This window comes from Ricinus communis, chromosome 8 (assembly GCF_019578655.1).
Source record: "Ricinus communis isolate WT05 ecotype wild-type chromosome 8, ASM1957865v1, whole genome shotgun sequence".
NCBI lineage: Eukaryota > Viridiplantae > Streptophyta > Magnoliopsida > Malpighiales > Euphorbiaceae > Ricinus > Ricinus communis.
The window spans coordinates 13,868,298-13,890,490 of record NC_063263.1 but is presented as its reverse complement, the minus strand read 5'-3'; the positions used below and the strand labels follow the sequence as shown (position 1 = coordinate 13,890,490).

At 35.9% G+C, this 22,193-nt stretch overlaps 6 protein-coding genes across 11 annotated transcripts; all 6 read left to right on the top strand.

The window, feature by feature from the left end:
- Positions 1-754: 754 nt before the first annotated feature.
- LOC8271947 (transcription factor SRM1) lies at positions 755-1,846 on the top strand. Its single transcript, XM_002523789.4, has 2 exons — positions 755-1,185; positions 1,325-1,846. The coding sequence occupies exons 1-2, from the start codon at positions 839-841 to the stop codon at positions 1,620-1,622; spliced, it is 645 nt and encodes a 214-aa protein (XP_002523835.1). The 5' UTR covers positions 755-838; the 3' UTR covers positions 1,623-1,846.
- Positions 1,847-2,604: 758 nt separating this feature from the next.
- Positions 2,605-6,253, top strand: LOC8271948 (vesicle-associated membrane protein 714). Of its 2 annotated transcripts, XM_048377915.1 has the most exons (5): positions 2,605-3,022; positions 3,978-4,168; positions 4,549-4,712; positions 5,720-5,844; positions 5,953-6,253. In XM_048377915.1, exons 1-4 carry the CDS (start codon positions 2,806-2,808, stop codon positions 5,808-5,810), a joined length of 663 nt encoding a protein of 220 aa, XP_048233872.1. In that variant the 5' UTR covers positions 2,605-2,805; the 3' UTR covers positions 5,811-5,844; positions 5,953-6,253. The 2 variants fall into 2 exon arrangements, with proteins under 2 accessions (XP_048233872.1, XP_002523836.1); XM_002523790.4 differs by having other exon boundaries at positions 2,606-3,022; positions 5,720-6,253.
- Positions 6,254-7,024: 771 nt separating this feature from the next.
- On the top strand, positions 7,025-9,132 carry LOC8263068 (capsanthin/capsorubin synthase, chromoplastic). Its single transcript, XM_048377914.1, has 2 exons — positions 7,025-7,199; positions 7,412-9,132. Exons 1-2 carry the CDS (start codon positions 7,188-7,190, stop codon positions 9,044-9,046), a joined length of 1,647 nt encoding a protein of 548 aa, XP_048233871.1. The 5' UTR covers positions 7,025-7,187; the 3' UTR covers positions 9,047-9,132.
- Positions 9,133-10,041: 909 nt separating this feature from the next.
- Positions 10,042-14,373, top strand: LOC8263303 (mitochondrial fission protein ELM1). The gene is made up of 10 exons (XM_002523792.4): positions 10,042-10,390; positions 10,480-10,700; positions 11,018-11,114; positions 12,151-12,300; positions 12,421-12,547; positions 12,811-12,923; positions 13,012-13,075; positions 13,157-13,250; positions 13,365-13,473; positions 13,902-14,373. The coding sequence occupies exons 1-10, from the start codon at positions 10,208-10,210 to the stop codon at positions 14,001-14,003; spliced, it is 1,260 nt and encodes a 419-aa protein (XP_002523838.1). The 5' UTR covers positions 10,042-10,207; the 3' UTR covers positions 14,004-14,373.
- Positions 14,374-14,721: 348 nt separating this feature from the next.
- On the top strand, positions 14,722-16,396 carry LOC8263304 (casparian strip membrane protein 3). Its single transcript, XM_002523793.4, has 3 exons — positions 14,722-15,181; positions 15,322-15,445; positions 15,541-16,396. Exons 1-3 carry the CDS (start codon positions 14,874-14,876, stop codon positions 15,754-15,756), a joined length of 648 nt encoding a protein of 215 aa, XP_002523839.1. The 5' UTR covers positions 14,722-14,873; the 3' UTR covers positions 15,757-16,396.
- LOC8263305 (OVARIAN TUMOR DOMAIN-containing deubiquitinating enzyme 6) lies at positions 16,313-22,058 on the top strand. Of its 5 annotated transcripts, none has more exons than XM_048378182.1 (11): positions 16,313-16,371; positions 16,478-16,537; positions 17,199-17,238; positions 17,321-18,201; positions 18,580-18,741; positions 19,931-20,008; positions 20,634-20,712; positions 20,820-20,965; positions 21,145-21,210; positions 21,297-21,471; positions 21,645-22,058. In XM_048378182.1, exons 4-11 carry the CDS (start codon positions 17,521-17,523, stop codon positions 21,860-21,862), a joined length of 1,605 nt encoding a protein of 534 aa, XP_048234139.1. In that variant the 5' UTR covers positions 16,313-16,371; positions 16,478-16,537; positions 17,199-17,238; positions 17,321-17,520; the 3' UTR covers positions 21,863-22,058. The 5 variants fall into 5 exon arrangements, with proteins under 5 accessions (XP_048234139.1, XP_015577651.1, XP_015577650.1 ...); XM_015722165.3 differs by having other exon boundaries at positions 16,334-16,537; positions 17,321-17,401; positions 17,488-18,201; XM_048378181.1 differs by having other exon boundaries at positions 16,353-16,371; positions 17,199-17,401; positions 17,488-18,201.
- Positions 22,059-22,193: the final 135 nt, after the last annotated feature.

The window sequence follows — 22,193 nt, the reverse complement described above, 5'->3', positions numbered from 1 at the left end:
AGAGAAAGTGATGGAAAGATTTAATTGAGTAGGAGAAAGAAGGAAGAAAAAGAGGAAAGCAGCGTGAAAGTATCTTATCCAAAAGAACAAGTTGCAAGTATTAATAAGAAAAGAGGATTTTTGGACTCAAATTCCACAACTGGATAATTTCAAACCCAAAACTATAATTTTGTTTTTTTAATAACTTTCCACGTACCATTTTGATTCTGCAGGCAGGCTTCTGTAACACAGACTCAAAGTTATCAACCATTCACATATTTTTCTGTTAATAGATATTTGCATGAATTATTTTGTTAACAAGACAACCACGTTTTTTAAGACCTAAATTGCTGATAATAACCAAGACATTGTTTAATGCTATGACATCTTAGATAATTCTAACGTAAATGATATATGGATAAATACAGATATAAAAGAAATAGGAGTCCATCCTAATCTAGTTAGGTTGGTGAGTTAACTAAACTCCAAGAAGAACACAGAGACAATATGATAATTAGTGGCAAGTGAATGAACAAATTTAAATACAAATAGGCCACAGTTAATTCATAGCCGACATTTGGGTACGAAGACACGCGTAGCGCACTCACTGAAACAAGAAGCTACGCTCCAGAAAGAATATCTTTTCAAAACGTGTTTATTATGGACGCTTTCTCCTTCTTTCTCAGCCGAAAGTTTTCTCAAAGTCCTAATCCACAGCTAAACGACAAACCATAATCCTGGTCAAAACCTTAATCCCATATAAATACTACCCCACTTTCATACCTCAAACCTTAAAACCAGAAAGAGATCTTACTTTGTAAATTCAATTTCTTTTTCTTTATTTCATGTGTTTATCCAAATGATTGGGGCATCTCCATCCTCTTCTTGGTCTCGTCTAGAAGACAAGCTCTTCGAGAGAGCACTCGTCGTCTTCCCCGAGGAAACTCCTGACAGATGGGAAAAGATTGCCAGCCATGTTCCTGGGAAGTCACGGTTTGATGTCAAGGAACATTACGAGGATTTAGTTTATGATGTTAAGGAGATCGACTCCGGTCGAGTTGAGCTGCCGAGTTATGGAGATCAATTTGGGTTGGGTTGGGGGGCTGCTGAGTCCGGCACGAGTCAGGTTTGGTTTGGGTCTAAAGGGAAGGAAAAGGAGACGAGTGAGAGAAGGAAAGGGGTTCCTTGGACTGAAGAAGAACACAGGTATTAACCATAAGCCTCTCTCTCTCTCTCTCTCTATATATATATATATCAAGTATTGCTAATGATTGTAATTAGAATCTTTTTTTTGATTTAATTATGCTTTTAAGTATAAAATAAACTTATTCGTTGGTTTTTGAAGGCTGTTTCTAATCGGACTGCAAAGATATGGAAAGGGAGATTGGAGGAGTATATCAAGAAATGCAGTAGTGTCAAGAACACCAACCCAAGTGGCAAGCCATGCTCAGAAATATTTTCTTCGTTTAAATTCAGTCAAGAAAGAAAAGAAGAGGCCCAGCATTCATGACATTACGACTTCCGCGAATTCAGTGCCTCCTCAATCCAATGATCATAACTGGGCTGATTATATGGATCCAAAACCCTACCCTGATCATGGAAGCCCATCTTCTGCTTTCCATGGTTTTGGATTCCCCGTGTAAGTTCAGCTTTAAAGAAAAAAAAGAGGTTTGTGTTTGTAAGAAGTGAAATTTGCATATGAAATAGAATGATCTCACTTTCTCAAAGGATGAAGGGAGAAATTTAGCAGAAATTTGAATCATATTTTTAAGGATGAAATAGGGGGGAAATTATGTGTGTTACTTTCAAAACTGTAAATATACAAAATTCTAAGACCATGAGGAAGTTTCTACCCTTTTGAGTTGAATTTATTCTTTTTTCTAAGAAATGTTCAATCTGTTGGTGGAGTAACTTTCAAAGGTGTTGCACTAGTTAAAAAGAAAACCACTATATATTGGAAATAAATTTTTATTTAGGTATTTTATGTTTATATACACCGTAATAAATAAAAAAATTACAAATAAATCCCTAAATTTTTTTCTAACATAGAATTGTATAGAATTGCCTCTATATTAACCAGCATAAGCAGATAATGAAGCAAAAATCTGCATAAAATCATCAAAATGATTTACTTCTCAAAAAAGATTTCAACATTGAAAAATTTTAACAACTATCGGTTTTATATCGAATAATCTGACATGATATGTAATATTAAAATTAAACTAAATTTATACGGTAATTTTATTATAAAAAATTAATTTATAATATTGGATAATATTTCTAAATGGCTAATAGCAGGATAATTGAATATTGAAATAGTAAAATTATGGTAAGAAAAGATAATAATAATGATAGTAATATTAAAAAAAAGAAAAAGAAACCATGCAAACGAAAAAAATATTTTTGAAACGTTGCTTTTAATAAATAAATAAAAATAATATATATCAAATAATTATAGCAAAGTTTTAAATTTTTAAATTTTATTTTTGTTGGAATTTTCAGTTTTTATTTAATTTCACAAAATCTTATAATATTTATTAAAACTTAAATATTGAAATGAATATATAAATTCAATAAGATAAATAAAAATCTTATAAAACATAAACAGAGTTTATCCAACTAAAAATAATAGAATAATATCTTAATAAAGCATCCAAATACAAAGAAACTAGTAAACGGCCGTGCGTGGACTCGCCGGTGGCATCGCATCGTTGTCCAAGGGCTCCACCGTCCTTCTTAAATTTATACAAAACTCTAATTCTTCGATGTCGCCACCGAAATAACCATCTTTTTATACATATAAAAACACTCCAACTTTATATCGAGATGGCGATCTTGTATGCGGTGGTGGCGCGAGGGACAGTGGTGTTGGCGGAGTTCAGCGCCGTCACGGGGAACACAGGGGCAGTAGCTCGGCGGATCCTCGAGAAGCTTCCATCCGAGGCAGATTCTCGGCTATGCTTCTCTCAAGATCGATACATATTTCACATACTTAGCTCTGATGGCCTCACTTTTCTTTGCATGGCTAATGACACCTTTGGCAGTGCGTTATTTCTCTCCTTTTCAATTGCTCTTAGGTTATTATAGACCTCAAGATAACCATTCTTTGCTTAATTCAAACGCTGATGATGATTTGATTGTTGTTTTAGGAGCCAAATTTTATACAGATTCTTAAATTTGGTATTGAATTGCTTACCTTTGGGTTTCCATTTCCTCAAATTGAATTTTTATTTCTTACCTCATTTTTTCTATACGATAACTTAGGTTCCAACTAAAAAATGTTAGCTGAATAACCTTTTTCGGTGATATGAAGATAGGTCATTAAAGCCTTATTGGTGATATGAAGATAGGTCATTAAAGCTTTGTCCATGTAAAGTGGTTCTCTTGCAGCAGGTGTATGAAAGTCTCTAACATTTTTTACTTGACCTCTCAATTCTATCCTCTTCTTTGTTCTTTAATACTTTAGCGAACTAGTTGTTGTATATTGCTAATTTTGCTAAAGAATTGTCCTGCAGTTTTCACCGGCTGTCCAAGTAAAATTGGGTGTCTTATGTGTAATGACAATTGGCTACTTTGTAAATCATGATTTGAGTTATATATGTTTGATTCCATATCCAACTTGATCTGTGGTATAGCCAGGTTAAGAAATCAAGGGGATCAGACTAGTAATAGCTGGACCTAATTAAGGAGGTCAATGCTCAAAGTGTACCAAATTTAAGGAGGCAATTGTCGTTTTTAGATGGATAAACTTAAAAGCTTACAGGACTTTAATACTAAAACTTGATAGATAAGTCATGTTATAAGATGTTTAAAATAACGTCAACTTTTTGTTTTTTTTTTTTGAACGAGGTCAACTTTTTTCTTTTTAACTGTTACAAATATATCTAATTTCGATACTCAGTGTTCTATAAATTGTGATTTTCAGCAGTCTGATTGGATAATATGTTTCATATTTATCTTTATGTGACATTTATGTGTCAATCTGTGCCTTTATCCAGGGAGAATTCCATTTTCATACTTGGAGGACATCCACATGAGGTTTATGAAAAACTATGGTAAAGTGGCCCATTATGCCCCTGCTTATGCAATGAATGATGAATTTTCACGGATCTTGCATCAGCAGATGGAATTTTTCTCCAGTAACCCTAGTGCTGATACTCTCAATCGTGTGAGGGGTGAAGTTGGTGAGGTTAGTGATTTAATGGTCTTCTGGAAATTTACATTCTACTTATATTTCTTGTTCACTATCCCTTTAATTTTCACCTTGTATTGTGTATAGTAGATCCCTAGGTTTCAGTTGGAAATTTACATTCTACTTATATTTCTTGTTTACTAGCCCTTTAATTTTCACATTGTATTGGGTATAGTAGATCCCTAGGTTTCCCTTTTTTGTTCATGGAGTATTGGCTCTTCAAACATGCTAAAAAGAGTATCAGCACAATCATGCAAAAAGTTATTTAAAATTCTTTTTCTCCTTTTTCTTTTTGGGTGGGGGGAGTGAGATGGAGTTGGTGGTTTATAGTTTGCTGAATTCTGGTTTTGTCACAAGCAATTGAATAAATTATGCAGATTCGCACAATTATGGTAGAAAACATTGAGAAAATACTTGAGAGGGGCGACCGAATTGAGCTCCTGGTTGACAAAACTGCTACAATGCAAGATAGTGCCTTTCACTTCAGGAAGCAGTCTAAGCGCCTCCGAAGAGCGCTTTGGATGAAAAATGCCAAGCTCTTGTAAGTTTCTGTGCTGCTCAATTGCCATTACTGCTAGGATTTTGTAATTTTAGTATGAATGAATAGTTACTTGACTTCTTGTCCTTCCTCTCTTTTTCCTCTTTTCCTTCTTTCCTGGCTCTGATAGGAGATTTTGTAAACTATGCTGCTTGACTCTAGCAGAGCATCAACGTCTAACAACCATATGATAGGGTAACTTAAGGCAAAGCAACAAATTTCTCAATATGTAATTCAAGGAGCAGTATATTGTTTTAGGCGGACTAAAGAGGTAGAACTCTAGAAAAGGAAAGAACTGCTTCTGGTGAAAATTTGATTCCAAATCTTCAATCAGACACCAAGAACTTATTTGGACATACAAAATTGATTTTTTTTCCTCAGTATACGCCGTAAACTTTTCTATGTATAATGGTGTAGCTAGCATAACTTTCTTAACAAATGTGTAGTCCGGAAAACTTGAATAAATGGATTCTTACAAGTGCCTTCTGCTTTCATAAGTGGGCATGAAGCCACATCGAACTTGCCTACCTGTGAAAAATGCAGAGTTTTGAGGTGTTACTTAATTAATACAGAAGACAGTTGATATCGATGTCTGAATGTTATTAGTTGCTGGAGCATTAAATGTCAAACCTTAAGATTTTTCTTAATCTTTTTTGAAGAGAAGCACCTTCAGATTTTTCTGTTCTCCTTGATTAGCTTCTAAATAAATATTGGAATATGCAAAAAGGATGGAGTTTTCAATCAAAGTTTCTGGCATAACAACTGGGGATCCTGGATTCCGAAACCACCACTCTGCCATTTGATTGAAATGAATTTGGTAACTTCCATTTTTAAATTTCCAGATTTCCAATTCGTCATGGGAATAGTTAATTTTGGTGGCGGCCTGCAGAACTGGAAGTCTTAATGCAGCAATTATAATGGCACAGTAAAAATGGTCCAAAATTTTTGACGTTATAGCTTAATAGAAATGGCATTTTAAGTAAGCACAAAATTTTTTTTTTACATGACAGGGCCTTGTTGACATGCGTCATTGTTCTGTTGCTGTACATAATAATTGCCGCCGCTTGTGGAGGGATCACTCTACCTTCATGCAGATCTTGATTGGCTTTTGTATTGGTGCTGAATTTCTTCTGAGGTATGCTATAATGAATTGGGTGATCCATGTATCTGAATTATGATAAAGGAGAGCTGCAGTCAATTATGATATTTTGCGAGTCTCATGTGCAATTTGTTCCTCTTCAAGGTGCTGAAAATAATATGATAGTCATGCTGTTGTTGCCTATGGTACTAGTGATGTATACTTTTGAGAAGCCTGCTGCATATCTCCCTTATATGTCATGGGTCGAGTGTCTATTCTGTATATTACTGGATGTTTAATGCTGTGGTGTCTAGAGTTGTTGAACAGTTAGCTTTTGGTTCCTTTTATGACCTTCTACAAACAATTATTTGGTTTATGGTCCAGTCTGTAAACTATGATTCATTTGTATCCCCTTTACCTTTATGATGTGATTTTATATTGCACAGTGAAGGTGCAAGGCTCATAATAGCTCTGTGATTTTACTTCTCTCACTCGCTATCTGTGATAACACACACACAGACACTCACACACACACAGTTGGAACATTAAAGGCCGTGGTGCTACATTTGCTATGAGATAGTGGCGAGAACAGATATGTAAATGGAATGGCACATGTGGAAATTTTCAATTATGGCCATCTGATGTTAATGGAAGACTGATTTGCTTACTTGCATAGTTAGTTTGTGAAATTTGTTTTAGTTTATTGTGACGGCATTCGTTGCTTACCCTGGAGGTAATAGGTGGTGGTAATGGTAGTGAACTGACAGGAGCGCTGGGTGGTGATGTTGCCGTTGATAATGGTGTTTAAAATATAAGCGAAAAGCTATTGACAAAGCAAGCAAATATATTTATTTTTTTCCTCGTTAAAGAAGGGACAGTTTTGTCTCTCTCTTGCCCTTTTCTCCCCTTAAAATATTACCTTTCATCTCCTCGTGGGTTGGTGTCTGTTCAGTTTGTGAACCAGACTTGCTTTTGTTTTCTTACTGGAATATCTGTTATTGTTGGAAGTGTCAGGACTTCAACTTATTAATAATAACAACAACCGATGCCTCAACATCTTGCAGAGGAAAAAGATGATTTAACAACAACAATAACTATTTCATCACTTCTTTAAAAGATGGCCTCATCCTCGAGAACTCAAAACTAAGTAAACTAGTTCAATATAAGCTTGAATCTCGGATAATAGGTTGGCAAAGTGGAGGCGACGACCCTTCCTAAATTTAGCAAAATGTGACAGGCTACTGAGGAAAATAGCTTGTGGGCTGGACCCTTTGTGCCTAACTCACGACTTGAACAAGCACAAGTTTCACGCTGCATGAAGCCACGGGCAAGTGATGAGCACTTTGGTTAGTTGAAGATGATGGTGGGGGACAGGGACAAGCATCAAGTATTTTAGGCAGATGGTTCAGTCGGTAATGTTGAATTTCGCCGTCCTAGCATTAGTGCGTTCTCTGTATAACCTGTGCATGACACGTCTCACTTGTGCTTATGGCTTCTTATTGGAGAAAGATTTATTGAACTTATTTTCCATTTTATTAGTGATGCAACCGGGTGGTGTGTATAATATATATATGCTTGTCTTTTTTTTTTTTTTTTTTTAAATTAATAAACTGCGCCAAAACAGGTTGGAAGAAGGAATCTTTTCCTTTGTGTGACCTGGGATTCCTCTCTGTCCATATTTCCCACCCCTCGTTACTTTCGTTCTTTTATTGTAAATTCAAATCCAAATTCTTCACTTGTGCCAATTCCCATCTTTCTGTCTTACTCTTTAATGGCCACTCTTCTCAGGCTATTTTCACCACCTCCTGCAACCAAAACTTCTCAGATAGCCCATTCATGCACCCCTGTTTTCTCTTCTCCAAGACCCGGTTTCACATCTTCAAGAAACCCCCACTGTAGAATCCGAAGCAGCAACCTTGAAAGTTTTCTTGATTTGCAACCTGAGTCAAAATCCGAGCTTTTAGATTTTGATCTCTCACGGTTTGATCCTTCTAGTAAATCCCGCTTTGATGTGATCATTATTGGTACTGGACCTGCTGGCCTGCGCCTCGCTGAGCAAGTTTCCCGCTATGGAATTAAGGTATGCTGTGTTGATCCTTCACCTCTTTCTATGTGGCCTAATAATTATGGTGTTTGGGTTGATGAGTTTGAGGACTTGGGGTTTGTAGATTGTTTGAACAAAACATGGCCTATGACTTGTGTCTTCATTGATGATCATAAGACCAAGTATTTAGACCGTCCATATGGTCGTGTCTGTAGGAAGAAGTTGAAGACAAAATTGATGGAGAATTGTGTCTCTAAAGGTGTTCAATTTCATAAAGCTAAGGTTTGGGAGGTGGGTCATGAAGAGTTTGAGTCTTCAGTCGTTTGTGATGATGGAAATGAGCTTAAAGCAAGTTTAATAGTTGATGCCAGTGGTTTTACTAGTACTTTCATCGAGTATGATAAACCAAGAAACCATGGCTATCAAATTGCTCATGGTATTTTAGCTGAAGTGGATTGTCACCCTTTTGATTTGGACAAGATGGTTCTAATGGATTGGAGAGATTCCCATATGGGAAATGAGCCTTATTTGCGAGCTAGCAATTCAAGATTTCCAACCTTTTTGTATGCCATGCCATTCGATTCAAATTTGATATTCTTAGAAGAAACTTCACTGGTCAGTCGGCCTGTGTTACCTTATATGGAGGTCAAGAGAAGGATGGTAGCAAGATTGAGACATTTAGGAATAAGAGTGAGAAGAGTAATAGAAGACGAAAAATGTTTGATTCCTATGGGAGGACCTCTTCCTAGGATCCCTCAAACTGTAATGGCTATTGGTGGTAATTCAGGGGTAGTCCACCCATCAACTGGGTACATGGTGGCTCGAACAATGGCCTTAGCCCCAATTCTGGCCGATGTTATAGCAGAATGCCTCGGCTCAACAAGAATGATAAGAGGAAGGCCGCTTTATGATAGAGTGTGGAAGGGGCTGTGGCCACTGGACAAGAAATGTACAAGAGAATATTACTCTTTTGGAATGGAGACACTGTTGAAACTTGATCTGAAAGGGACTAGGAATTTCTTTAATGCTTTCTTTGATTTGGATCCTTACTATTGGGAAGGGTTTCTTTCCTCAAGATTGTCTTTAGGGCAACTTGCCTTGTTGAGCTTATCTTTGTTTGGCAATGCCTCCAATTCATCCAGGTTTGATATTGTTACAAAGTGTCCCCTGCCTTTAGTAAGGATGATGAATAATTTAGCACTTGAAACCATCTAATGATGGACGATGATGTACTTATTTAGGTTACAGTATCAGTATCAGAATAATTATGAAATTATAGTGCATCGATCATTCCAATTTAATGCTTTCATTGTACATTACCCTCTCTTGCCAAGAAGCTGCTATAGAGTTGACTTAAAATTGCCAACCAATTGATCCCTTTCTAATACTCCACATACAAGTTTTTCCATAAGTACAAGGAAAATTAAGAAAAGTGGTTAAATGCATGATTGGTTCCCAATTTTTATTTTTTTTTGAAGATTTTTGTATGAATTTTATTTTGAGAGATATAAATAATTTTTAACTATTTTATTAATAAAAGTTTGGTGCATTTTTTATACTATCATTCAAAACACATCGTTTTTATATAAATTACATAGAAAACGATCTAATAAAGACGAAAATTGTATATAAACTCTGCATCTTGATAATAAGCCATTTTATTAGATGTTTAGTTGCATTTTTTAGCTTGAACTTTTAATAAAATTAGAAATCTGATAGTTTGTTCTTAAAATTAGTTTTGACTTTATTGACTAAGCTTACGAGAATGATGTTAGTCAAATGTACTCATTTTCATTTCTATGGAGTTTCAATTTTCTAGTACTATTGCAATTCTTCCTTTTTCTACTTGGTCTTTCTATGATGGATTTCTTTCTTCTGTTATTATTATTAATTGACTATTATATTATTAATCGAAATAAAAGATTAAGAGAAAAAAAATTATATACGGTGGATTGGTGATAATTATATTAATTAGAGTTAAGTTAATGAAGTGAGAAAAGAACATATAGTGATTTTTTTTAACGTCAATGGGAAAGGAATTATAGATAATAAGATTGAAAATTGAGTCCTTTCATAAAAAATAAAATTCAAAGTTGGGAGATTTAATTGAATTAAAATAAAGATTGGGGGATCAAATTGCAAGATCCCGAAAAGTTGAGGGCTCATATTTGCATTTAGCCAAAAAACAAAAGAAAAGGTGAGTGCACAATATTCAACTTGTTTCTGTTTTAGAAACCGGAAAAAGTAAAACTGAGCATGTTCCTCCTGATCACAGTCACAGCCATCCAATCTTTCTCCTCACGACGACACTTATATCTACATGTACTTTCAATTTTAGTTAATTAGGGTTTTGAATCTGCATATCAGAATCCATCTATGAGGCCGATAAGACTCCCGGAACCGCCGAGCCCAACCATGGGAGTGCCGGAGATCTTCGAAACTGGCGCTAACAGCGTGATAAGACGCGCCGTCGTTATTGGTAATGGTTTTCCCGGTTCAGAGAATCAAAGTCTCGGTCTAGTTCGCGCTTTAGGTCTCTCCGATAACCATGTCTTATATGTGAGTTTTATAATTTCCTAATTCCTTTTTTAATTAGTGAAGTTGAATTGTATTATGATTGTAATTTTGATTTTTGTTTATGTACATAGAGAGTTACTAGACCTAGAGGAGGAGTGAACGATTGGCTACACTGGCTTCCTGTTTCTTTGCACAAGAAGTTAGATTATATTGTGAGGCAATTTTATTATTACTGGACACGCAAAAAATTGGCGCCTTCACACTCAGTAAATGGTGCTGCTGTGGGTTTATCTACTGTTTTAGAAGCTGATTTAAAGCATATTGTCAACATGGCCCGTGACAGTTTTGAAAAGTAATTCAACTTTTCTTTCTCTTTTTAATTGTTTCCTTTAATAAAGATGTATATTGCAATTTTTGAATAATTATCTGAGTTGGAATATAAATGTAAAATACTATTACAGAAAATCAAGCATGCAATTTTGAGTTGTCTAATTATCCAGCTTTAGTTCCCCATTTGATCACCAAGCTATTAAACTTCGGAGTGCTATGGATTCTTTTAACCTTAACTAATTATTATCTTTGCCTATTTCAGTACAAAATAACTTTAGCTGTTTCTGTTAAGGAGGTGCTAATTTCTCTTTTGCTTTCTTTCCATATCATACTTTTTAGGGATGGTCCCTTATTGGTGGTTGCATCTGGCAGAGATACTATTTCTATTGCTAGCTCTATAAAACGTTTAGCGTCTGACAATGTTTTTGTTGTTCAGGTATACTTTTGAGGACTTAATTTTATATTGAATTCTAATTGATACAACCTGGGTTAGATAATATGTTGTTCATGTGCAATCTTTTTAAATTTGTGATCTCTTGTTTAATGTGTGATCTCTTTCCATATAATTCATCTATAGTTGACTGTTACTATTTTGTTTGTTTATTTTCTGAAGGTTTTATATGTCAAAGTTGAATGTCTCAATTCTATCTCATATGCAACATGAACACATTTGTGTTGTCCTGGTTTTAATTTGGCTCCTGTTCGGACCAATCTAGCTTACACCATTTATCAATGATATAAATTCTTTTAAGTTATACTTTTGTTAGGTTAGCTTGACATGTTGATATTTTATTGTTGCCCCTTTGCTTCTTGCGGCCAATTTGTAGTTATAGATATGGTGAATCTTTTTGCTGCTGTCTCTGACATTGTTCAAGGTAGCGTTTGGTCCATGTTGTCATCACTAGAACTTAACAAACTGAAGAGTTAAAAATGCATCTTGATTACAATTTAATGACCTTAATAATAATATTACTTGGTATATATGATCCTCCTCAGAATTGATTTATACATTGTGATTGTCTCATATGATCTTGATTTTCAAAAGAATGCTGGAAAAGTTGCATTTCAGAACTTCTATGTTTAGGTCGAGACAATGGAATAGGTGCATTTGATATTATTTTGGAAACAACCAAATTATAATATTTTGTGGGTACTAACTTGGCTCCATGCTATTTTAGCCTTATCATAAAAGGTAGCATATGTGTTCTTTAGTTCCTTGCTGATAATTAGTGGATCGAATCTGCTGCCATTGAATTGGATTACTGCTCTAGCACATATATAAGACAAGCTCATAAAGTATAAGACTGGTGACTGAACCTGTTTCATGCCATTCCAAGAAAGCCTGCAGTGTTCCACAGTAGCACTGTAGGTGCAGCTTCCTGAGGTGTATATGCACGACTACTTGTCAGTATACACCGTTTATTTCATGCTGTATTTTAATTTCTGTGCTTTATTGTGATTTTGTTTTGCAGATACAACATCCTAGGTCAAGTTTGAATAGGTTTGACCTAGTTATCACTCCACACCATGATTATTACCCTTTGACTCCTCAAGCACAGGAGCAGGTTCCTCGGTTTCTTAGGAAGTGGATAACTCCACGTGAACCTCCTGATGGGCATGTTGTATGTAGCACAATATTATATTGCTTTTATGTTTTGATTTAGTGAAACTGTTACCTTCATTATGTTTTATCTTCTGTCAAAAATTAGGATTTGTAATATACTATTCTTCCCAAAATTCAGGTTTTGACTGTGGGAGCTTTACATCAAATCGATTTTGCAGCACTTCGTGGTGCAGCTAGTGCGTGGCATGATGAGTTTGCTCCTTTGCCAAAGCCCTTATTAGTGGTTAACATTGGAGGACCTACAGGTATTTTTTCATTACACTTTTCAGTTATATTTATTTTTATGTACATTGATAGTTTCACTATTATCAAGATGTAAGTGATCAGCGTTGCTTTATCCCAAAAACTAGTAGTGAACAGGTTTCTTTTTCTTTTCATCATTTATTTGAGTTCGTCATAATATTTTTTAATCATAGATAATTGGACTGGTGTTCGCTCAATGTTCTTTCTTTTCCGGTGGACTGAAAGCATAAGATTGATGCATGATAATTTCTGTTAACTTTTATAGGTTGCTGTCGGTATGGAACCGACCTTGCAAAGCAGTTAACTGCCAGTTTGCTTAGTGTGCTTGATGGTTGTGGGAGTGTCAGAATATCTTTCTCAAATAGGACGCCAGAAAAGGTACTACATCATGTCTCATGGTTTCTCGCAGTTTTTAGACAAACACGTATCAATATGGATTATGTCTCTCTTGTGATTCTATTTACAGGTTTCCAATGTAATAATCAAAGAACTTGGAAATAATCCAAAAATTTACATCTGGGATGGTGAAGGTATCATTTCTCGAATTTGAAGGCTTATTTTGTTTATATAAACCAGGACTTGCTATAAATCTTGAATGCCATTATCTGCAGAGCCAAATCCACATATGGGACATTTAGCATGGGCTGATGCATTTGTCATTACAGCAGATTCAGTCAGCATGATAAGTGAGACATGCAGCACAGGGTATGCATGAGAAAGTTGACCGGTGTTCAATGATTTGAAGTTTTTTTGTTACGGTGTTTAAGTTTATATTTACTTAGGAATACTGAAATGAAGTTTTCCATATCATTTGTGCAGGAAACCTGTGTATGTCATGGGATCTGAGCGTTGTAAATGGAAATTGTCCGAGTTCCATAAAACTTTGAGGGAACGGGGAGTGGTTCGGCCATTTACAGGTTCTGAGGATGTAAGTACTTTTTCTGCTGTTGCTCTTTTGGAGGTTAGGAGAAACATATGAGAGGAAATTTTAGGAGAGAAAGAAATGAGAATCTCATTACCGTCCTAACCCGTTGTATTGTTTAACCAACATATTTTTCCATGTAGTTATTGCCTTCAAATTTGCTGAGCCCAGTTTTACTGATTGCATGGACCTGTGTTATTAAGTACTTTAGTTGCAATGCTATACCTTCTGTTTTTAATGTCATTGCCCCTTTGGTTAATTGTGATATGTATGTTCTACCTTGGAATGCTTGGGTGGCAGTACTTGCATCTCCTATCGGGGGAACATTTCTGACTTTATGCAATTAAAAGTTCATCTTCTCTTCATCTTTCGACTATGGATTTTCCTTATTTACTTTGATCACTTAATGAATAGATATTATGTTTGCTTTTCAGATTTCAGAGAGCTGGAGCTACCCTCCCCTTAATGATACTGCAGAAGCAGCCCGTCGTGTGCAGGAATTCCTTGCAGAACGCGGATTGAGACTACGGCCATAGAATGTGTTTGTAATTTGTTGTTGTAAAGATATTCTCTGACTTTGTATTTTGTTTCAAAAGGGAATCCACTGAAGTTAGGTTTATTCAAAAGAGCTACAGCAAGCTATATAGACTTTAAAGTTCTTTCGTCCTTTATGTTTTGGGCTACAAAACATGCAAAATAAAGGCTAGCTCTAAATACTTTACCATGTATCCGGAAAAACTAGAAGTGCGGCTTGTAATGTAGGAAGAGGCAGAATTTTCCTTCAGTTCTACTAAAAGGCCTTTCTCATTGGCAGTTTGGCACAGGAATTACATTTTTTGAACAAATTTTGTAAGTGGGAAGCTACGCTTGATAGCTTTTTGTAATTAAAACTGTTATATTTGATTATGATTGAATGATTGATTCACACACCTGGGAAGCGAGAGGGTTTAAATGAAACTCGAGCTCTATATCTTTTTCTAATTTTCTTTTCCTATTTATTATGTCTTCGTATCTGCTTTCTACTTAGAGTGATATTGTAAAATAAGCAGAACGGGTGGAAGGTCCGTATCAAATGCCTGGGGAAGTGCTTTGTTCTTGCTATGCATGGTCTCTAAGTATCATGTTGTTATTTTAAATTAAAAACACCAATAGAAATCCAGATTGTAAAATTGGCATTGATCCAATTTTCCTTAGTATTAAGTGGAGCAAGTTAGCTGCTGGCAACCACTCCTCTCTGACGTTATACGAACGCCTGAACTCATTCCTATAGCTAAACCACTAACTAGATCCCTTCTCTTAGTGCCTATATAACTCAAAAACTGTTCAGGGGAATTTCATATCAAGCTTTTAGTTTTCTTCAATAAGGTTAATTAGTGTCCTCCCCACTACTAAATCGATTAATACCTATGGATTCAGAGAAGACCGGTGAAGCAAAAATTACTATTCAAGAGCCTAAAGCTGCCGACCCTAAAGGAAAGGGTATTGCTGATGCTCCTCCTCCACCTGTTGTAGTGACTACTGCTAAAGCTATCCAAAAGCTGCCAAGAGGAGGATGGAAAAAGGGTGTAGCCATTTTTGACTTTGTTGTAAGGCTGTGTGCTATTGCAACTGGTTTAGCTGCCACTGGCATTATGGGGACTACTGAGCAGACTCTTCCCTTCTTCACTCAGTTCTTCCAGTTCCACGCCGAATATAATGATCTTCCAACTTTCATGTATGCATATTTAACTCATTCTACGTAAAGCTTCAGTCTCGTCTTCAATTTGTGGAAATGCAGCAACCTATAAATTAATGAAAATTCCTGAGATTAAAAGATATAATACTTGACACTAATTTAATCATGCATACTTGCAGGTTTTTCGTGTTTGCAAATGGCATAGCTAGTGGATACCTAATACTTTCCTTGCCTTTCTCCATAGTCTGCATTGTCCGGCCTCTCGCTATAGTACCAAGGCTTCTTCTTATCATCTTTGATACAGTATGAAGAATATGCTGAAGCTATATTTTAACAGAAAAATGATGCAGTATGCACATTAGTAACTCACTAATTAATGTAATTGTTAAAATGCACAGGTGGTGATGGCTCTGACAATCGCGGCCGCTTCTGCTGCAGCTGCCATAGTGTACTTGGCTCATAATGGGAATTCAAATGCGAATTGGAACGCAATTTGCCAGCAGTTCAATGACTTTTGTCAGCAGACGAGTACTGCTGTGGTGGCTTCTTTCATAACCGCAGCAATGTTGACGTTCCTGATTGTGCTGTCTGCTTTTGCTCTCAAAAGGAACTGATACAATTCTTGATCTTAAAGACTCTTAACATGGTGCCGCTGTTACATTACAACGTAAAATGTTCTGATATAGTTTGTTGGGATTTGCATTAGAGCAGGCTGTTGGTTGTCCCAGTGTGGTTTGTTGTTGTGTTGTATGAATTTGGTTTGGTGTTGTACATCCATATTGTATGGTATGATGAATGCATCATCTTTTAGACTGTATTCATACACCATTTTTACTAATAAATAAATACACTTAGAATCTCAGTAATGGTGATTAGAGTTATGACTTTCCAAAGTGATTTTCACAGTAAATAATTGTTTCCATATGAAAAATAGAAACCTCAAGTTTGATGAGAGTATAAGAAATGGGGTAAAAGTCTATTGAGTAGATTTATCCATACACACGTGCTAAAGACACACGTGGGAAACATAGTGAAGAAGAAGCCACGTGTAAAAACCGTCGTGTACCGGCCGTCTCCTGCTACTAGCTAATGGTAGAGTCCACCTCATCTTTCCCCCTCTTCCTTTCCTACCCACCGTTAAAAAAAAGCAGTCTTCCAATCCCTTTTCTCTCTCTAACCCAACGAAGTCTTTTATTTTCTCTCTCTGAAATACTCTCCTTCTCTACAAAGTTATCAGCTTTTTCTTTTTTTTTTCTTTTATTAATTTATCGTTTTAATAGAAAACCCTAGCAACGACCCTATTCTCTCTCTTTGATTGCCTTTCACCTTTTGCAGATCTCATCTACTCACAGTTTCTGGTTTTTCAATCTTATTTTTTTTCTCTCTCTCTTTCTGGTGAGTCTTTCTTTCAACTCGTTCTGAGTCAACTCTGCGGCTTTCTTTTTTTTCTTTTTTCTTTTTTTAGTTTTCATTATTAATCTCTGCAATTTCATATCTATTGCTCTGGTTTTTCCTTTTCTTAACCTTTCTGATCCATCTTTTTGTTATAATTCTGGTTTCTGGAGTGCGGATTGATGCTTTTATTTTATCTTTTCTTAGAGGAAGAAAGTGGGAGTGAAAGAAAGTTGTTAACTTTGTTGTTTTTTGATTTCAATGATTGAGAAGATTGCTTGATTTATATCAATTACTTAAATTACGTACATTTAAGTAAGACTTTCTTTTTTCCTTTATTGTTCTTTTAAACGGAAGATTTAATCTTTGGCTTCACTAATTTTATTCTGTCATTCTTTGAATTAAGACCAGATTATATGGAGGATTTTCTATTGTAAGAGTATGTTAGTGAGATTAGGGCATTATTAAGTGAAAGTGAAAGTTCTTAATTTTTCTTCTTTATGCAATATGAAAAAGATAGACTTGACCAAATTTACTGAATTTTCCTACCTTTTCCCTCATAACTAAAGCCTTGTTTTCATTTAAAAATGATATAAGTAGTTTCACATTGTGTTGTCAATAAATATAATGTTAATTTTCGTGGAAATGATTATGTTCATTGCAGTTGAGCTTGTGAAGGCGAATTGTGGGATTTCTTTTTTCGGGTAAAATTCGACTACTTAGAGAAGGTTATTATTGTTTAAAGTTGGAGGTCTGGGTCTCATGAGAATTGTTAGGGGAATGCAGAAATTGTTTCACGGCGAGGAGGAGCTGAATCTGGGCTGGAAGAATTCCTTCAGCAAAGGAATTGGCGTCACTGTGCCCAAGGCAAGAACACGCGATAAACCCATGATTACTATGGTCTTTCTCTGTCTCTAAATTTGGGTCATTTGGGATCAAGAATTGGTGTTCAGGTTTCAGTAATTGAGAGCAATAAAATTGAAACAATGACTCGGATTTTGGTTCAACGAGGCAGTGGTTCTTCTTCTTCAAACCAGAGCCGGGCAGGGTCCTCTTCAGCTGCTCGGTCAGAGATTCAAGGTGCAGCTACCCCTCAGGTCATTTCAGCTCTGAAAGATGATGAAATTGTTGATGAGGCACAGCAACTTCATGTTGTGGATGAGCTCTTGGAGTATTGTGGGAGTAGCGAGATCAAGGCTGCAAAAAATGATGAGCTACCGATGGAAGGCTTAAATAGTGATAAAAATGAGAGTTCGAGTAGCGAAGTTGTTGATAACGAGAAACTGGTCAATGCTGAGGGTGTCAGATCAGGGGAATTGGTAAAAGGATTGGATCGGCTGAGGGTAACGGAGAGACCTACACCTGAGAGTGATGGTTCAAGCAGTGGTTCCCCAGATGTTGGCAGTGGAAGCCCGCAACCACCACCCCCTCCCGTGCCACCTCCAAAACCTTTGGCAACAAACTCAAGCTCAAGGAGATCTGTATCAGGAATTTCTAATGCTGTGCGAACTGGATCATCTAGAAGAGCAGTTGCTTGGCCTGTTGTTTCCACAAGAACTTCACCATCTGGATCACGGCCTTCCTCCCCTAGGTCTCATGGCGACAGTGAGGGGTATAATAGTGCTGATGAGCAGAACCCTTGCTTTGGTTCCTCCTATGATGATCTGGTAAGTTCTTACCACTAGAACTGTACTGGTTGAGGCATATCTTTGTTGGGTTCTATTCTACCTTTGATTGAAGTGACAGACATGTGACAAATGACAGTGTTGTGATCTTCTAGAGGTTATTTTTGTGGTCCAGATATGACCTATCTAATTACCTCATTGGCATTATACGTTTTTCTTTTTTCTTTTCTTCCTATGTGGTGGAAAATATCTTGATATTTATTGCCGTCACTGGACTTCAGTGTTTTGGTAAAAATTCTTGAATGTCTTAGTTGTTTATCAAGCATTCTATTGATTATTAGCAAATCATTCTACATTCTGATTGAGGGTTAATGCAATCATGTTGGATTTTATTGTCTAAAGGTGGGTTATTGATGTCAGGAAAGAGAGCGCCAATTTGAGATTGACATAAGGCGGTCTAAAGGACTAGAAGTCAAAAGAATGCTAGAGGATGGGAATTGTCTCTTCCGTGCTGTTGCTGATCAAGTATATGGAGATTCTGAAGTATATGATCTGACTAGACAAATGTGCATAGACTATATGGTAATTAATCTGATTATTTATTTTAATTTCCTTCTGTGTTCATTGCTTAAATTCTATTTCATTCCTGATGTTGGTAATTAGATAATGGAATGGTTGATGCCATTTTTAAAGCACCCAAAAGAAGCACATTAGTTTTCATAAGCACATGGTGAAAAGGATTATTTTTTTGGGAGAATATTTTGAGCAAATTGAAATGGCATATTATTTTTATTAGCTTTTAATTGATTCATAATGTTTGTATATATTTGAATTTAAAGGGCCTTGGTAAATGTTATCAATGATTGCAGTTTGATAGGTTAGTTGACTCTTACGATCGCCATTGTTTATTAGGCTTCAAGTTATTCCTGCTTATCTTTTATGTCTAGACATTTGAATAGAATAATGGTCAATTTAACATAAAAGAAAGGAAACTGAGAGTGAAGCATGGTGGCATCAGAAGATCTTCTGAATAGGAGCTTTTATACACCTGCTATGTTATTCTAGGGTGGAACAGTTGTTATTAGTTGTTGTATTTGAATTTAAAGGGCCTTGGTAAATGTTATCAATGATTGCAGTTTGATAGGTTAGTTGACTCTTACGATCGCCATTGTTTATTAGGCTTCAAGTTATTCCTGCTTATCTTTTATGTCTAGACATTTGAATAGAATAATGGTCAATTTAACATAAAAGAAAGGAAACTGAGAGTGAAGCATGGTGGCATCAGAGGATCTTCTGAATAGGAGCTTTTATACACCTGCTATGTTATTCTAGGGTGGAACAGTTGTTATTAGTTGTTGAGTGGAGATAAATGTAAACTATTACATTGAGCTATGATAAGGTTCGTTATTTATACTTTTATTTTTTTATCTTTTTTTCCAGTTGTGGGAATGGGGTTTGGGGGGTTAACACTAGTTATCTGTTGGAGGCCATTTCTTGCTATCTCCTGTATACTTGTCAGTTGCCTGGATAGCTGTAGGAGATCAAGGATTTTCTTTTCTAAAATTTACATTAGTCTTTATGTTGCCAAGTATCCCATTATGTTTGAAGTGAAGCTTAATCTTTTTGTCCTATTGGTTTGAATTTTAAATCTTCTCCATGCTAATTTATTGCTTTAGTGGCATAAATGATAATTTTTTTGGACTTCTGTATTTCTCTGCATGATATTGTTAGTGAGGTGTAGGGCTATCCTGATCTCTTTTTGTTCATTCAGGAACGGGAGAGGGATCACTTTTCTCAATTTATTACAGAAGGCTTTACATCTTACTGTAAGAGAAAGAGAAGAGACAAGGTATTTTCATACTCTCCAGGTTGACTTTTCAGCTTTCGCTTAATTAGACTGTAAAACTTACTGAACCTTCAATATCATATTATCATATATTACCTTCTGAAACGTTGTATATATGTTTCAAGCTTCTTTGAAGTTATGTTTATTTGCATTAGGATAAAGATGATATACTTGCATAATTTATTGCAGAATAATTTGAGGTGATTAGCCTTGTAGAGAAAAGGAAAATTGGATAGCCTATTACTTTCCAGAATGCATTTCTCTAATAGGAAGTTTTGAAGGCATTTGCCATTCTCACTGTCAGTTACATGTTATGAGTGGAATCTTTTTTGACATCTTTTTTTCAGTGTGAACAGAATCCCTGTCTCCCTCACCTGTCAGAGGGACAAAAAGGGAAGAGATAAGAGTTTTTTTTTTTTTTTTGTTTGGTATGGGGTGTTATAGAAATGGCATTTTATATTAGAGTACTACTCTTTTCCCTGCTTCACATCTATTGTTTGCTTGAATCCTGTTATTTATGTATTTCTGATGCACCATCTTATCAGTTGACCAGTGCAGCATGTTTGAGGTTAATTGCCTTGATAATATGGGCTAGAATGAACATTGACGTTTTCTTCTTAATTGTCAGGTTTATGGGAACAATGTGGAGATTCAAGCTTTATCAGAAATGTATAACCGACCTATCCATATTTACTCATATACCACAGGTAGTACTTTCGTCATTTTTAGTATGGATATGATTACTTTAATCATTAAATCAAGTATGCATTGCAACTTGCTTAATTTTTCTTGCTGACCAAAATCATTGATGTAGAGCCTATCAACATTTTCCATGGAAGCTACAACACTGATACGCCACCCATAAGGCTAAGTTACCATCACGGAAATCACTATAATTCTCTTGTTGACCCACGTCGACTGACAGTTGGTGCAGGACTTGGTTTCAGCTGTCTTCGAGGGGTGTGTCTCTGCTCCTTTTGCTTAGGAATTATAGGTTAATATAGAAAGAAAAGGAAGGGAAAAAAAAGAAGAAGTAATTGATTTTGTAGATTGACCTTCTTTGTTGATAGGTGACTGGTGACTGGTATGGTAAAAAAAGATCGATTGACTGACGTAATACAATTATATGCTATTTGCAGACAAATGTGGACAAGGATCAGGTGAAAGCTGCAATTAAAGCTCAACAAGACCAGCAGATTGACAATGCAAGTTTCTTTTTTTTTTTAATTACTTGTGCAGTAAATTCTATGCAGTGGTCCTGTTTTTCCTTACTGATACTCCATAATGACAGGCACTTTTAGCTGAGGGGCGATTTTACTCAGATCTTGAGCTTACTGAGAAAGAGATTGAAAGAATGGTGATGGAAGCTTCTCGTGCAGAGTATCTGGCCAATGATAAGTTCAAACAGCAACTTTGTCACAAAGAATCTTCTACATCTGGTGCTGAACCATCTTCTTCTGGAGCAAGTAAGTGCACAGGTCTTTATACAGGATAGAATTTGAATCAAATCAGTTTCCAAGAAAGTGGCTTGTGAAATTGTTGGCAAACAATTTGGAATAGAACTTTCCTTTTTGTTATGTCTTTTTTTTCCCTCGACTTTTAGTGTGTCTTAGACATCTGACAGTAGTTGAAAACACAGGATCATCAGACAGCGAGACTAAGGTGGAAGGCACGAGGACAAACAGTTTGCAGGATACTGTACTTAGCAGTAGCATGCAGATGGTTCTGTCAATGGGATTCAGCTATCTGCAAGCGATTGAGGCATACAGCATATTTGGTGACGATGTGGATTCAATGGTCTGTTACCTCTTGGAAACTGCCAGTAGCAGCAGACGAAAAGGCAAAGCGACTGAATGAGCCAAAAGAAAAGAGTTATGGGATTACATTGGCTAAAAGATTACAGCTTTTCAAGTAAAGAAAGAAAGAAAGAAAAAAGAAAAGAAAGGAAATTGAAAGAAACAGTCCAATTTAAATGCAAGCAAAACTGTTGTTGGGACTTGATAATGTGTTATTGATGTTGGAATAATAAAAATGGAAAACTAGTTAATTGTTAGATGAGCTTTGGTTGCTTGAATGTTCGTATCATATCTTGGCATTTAGTTGGCAGATTCTTTATACTATCTTAAACTAAAATGTTGCAGTGGTTACTAAATGGTTGTCAATTCATATAATAAATTTCAACTTAGAA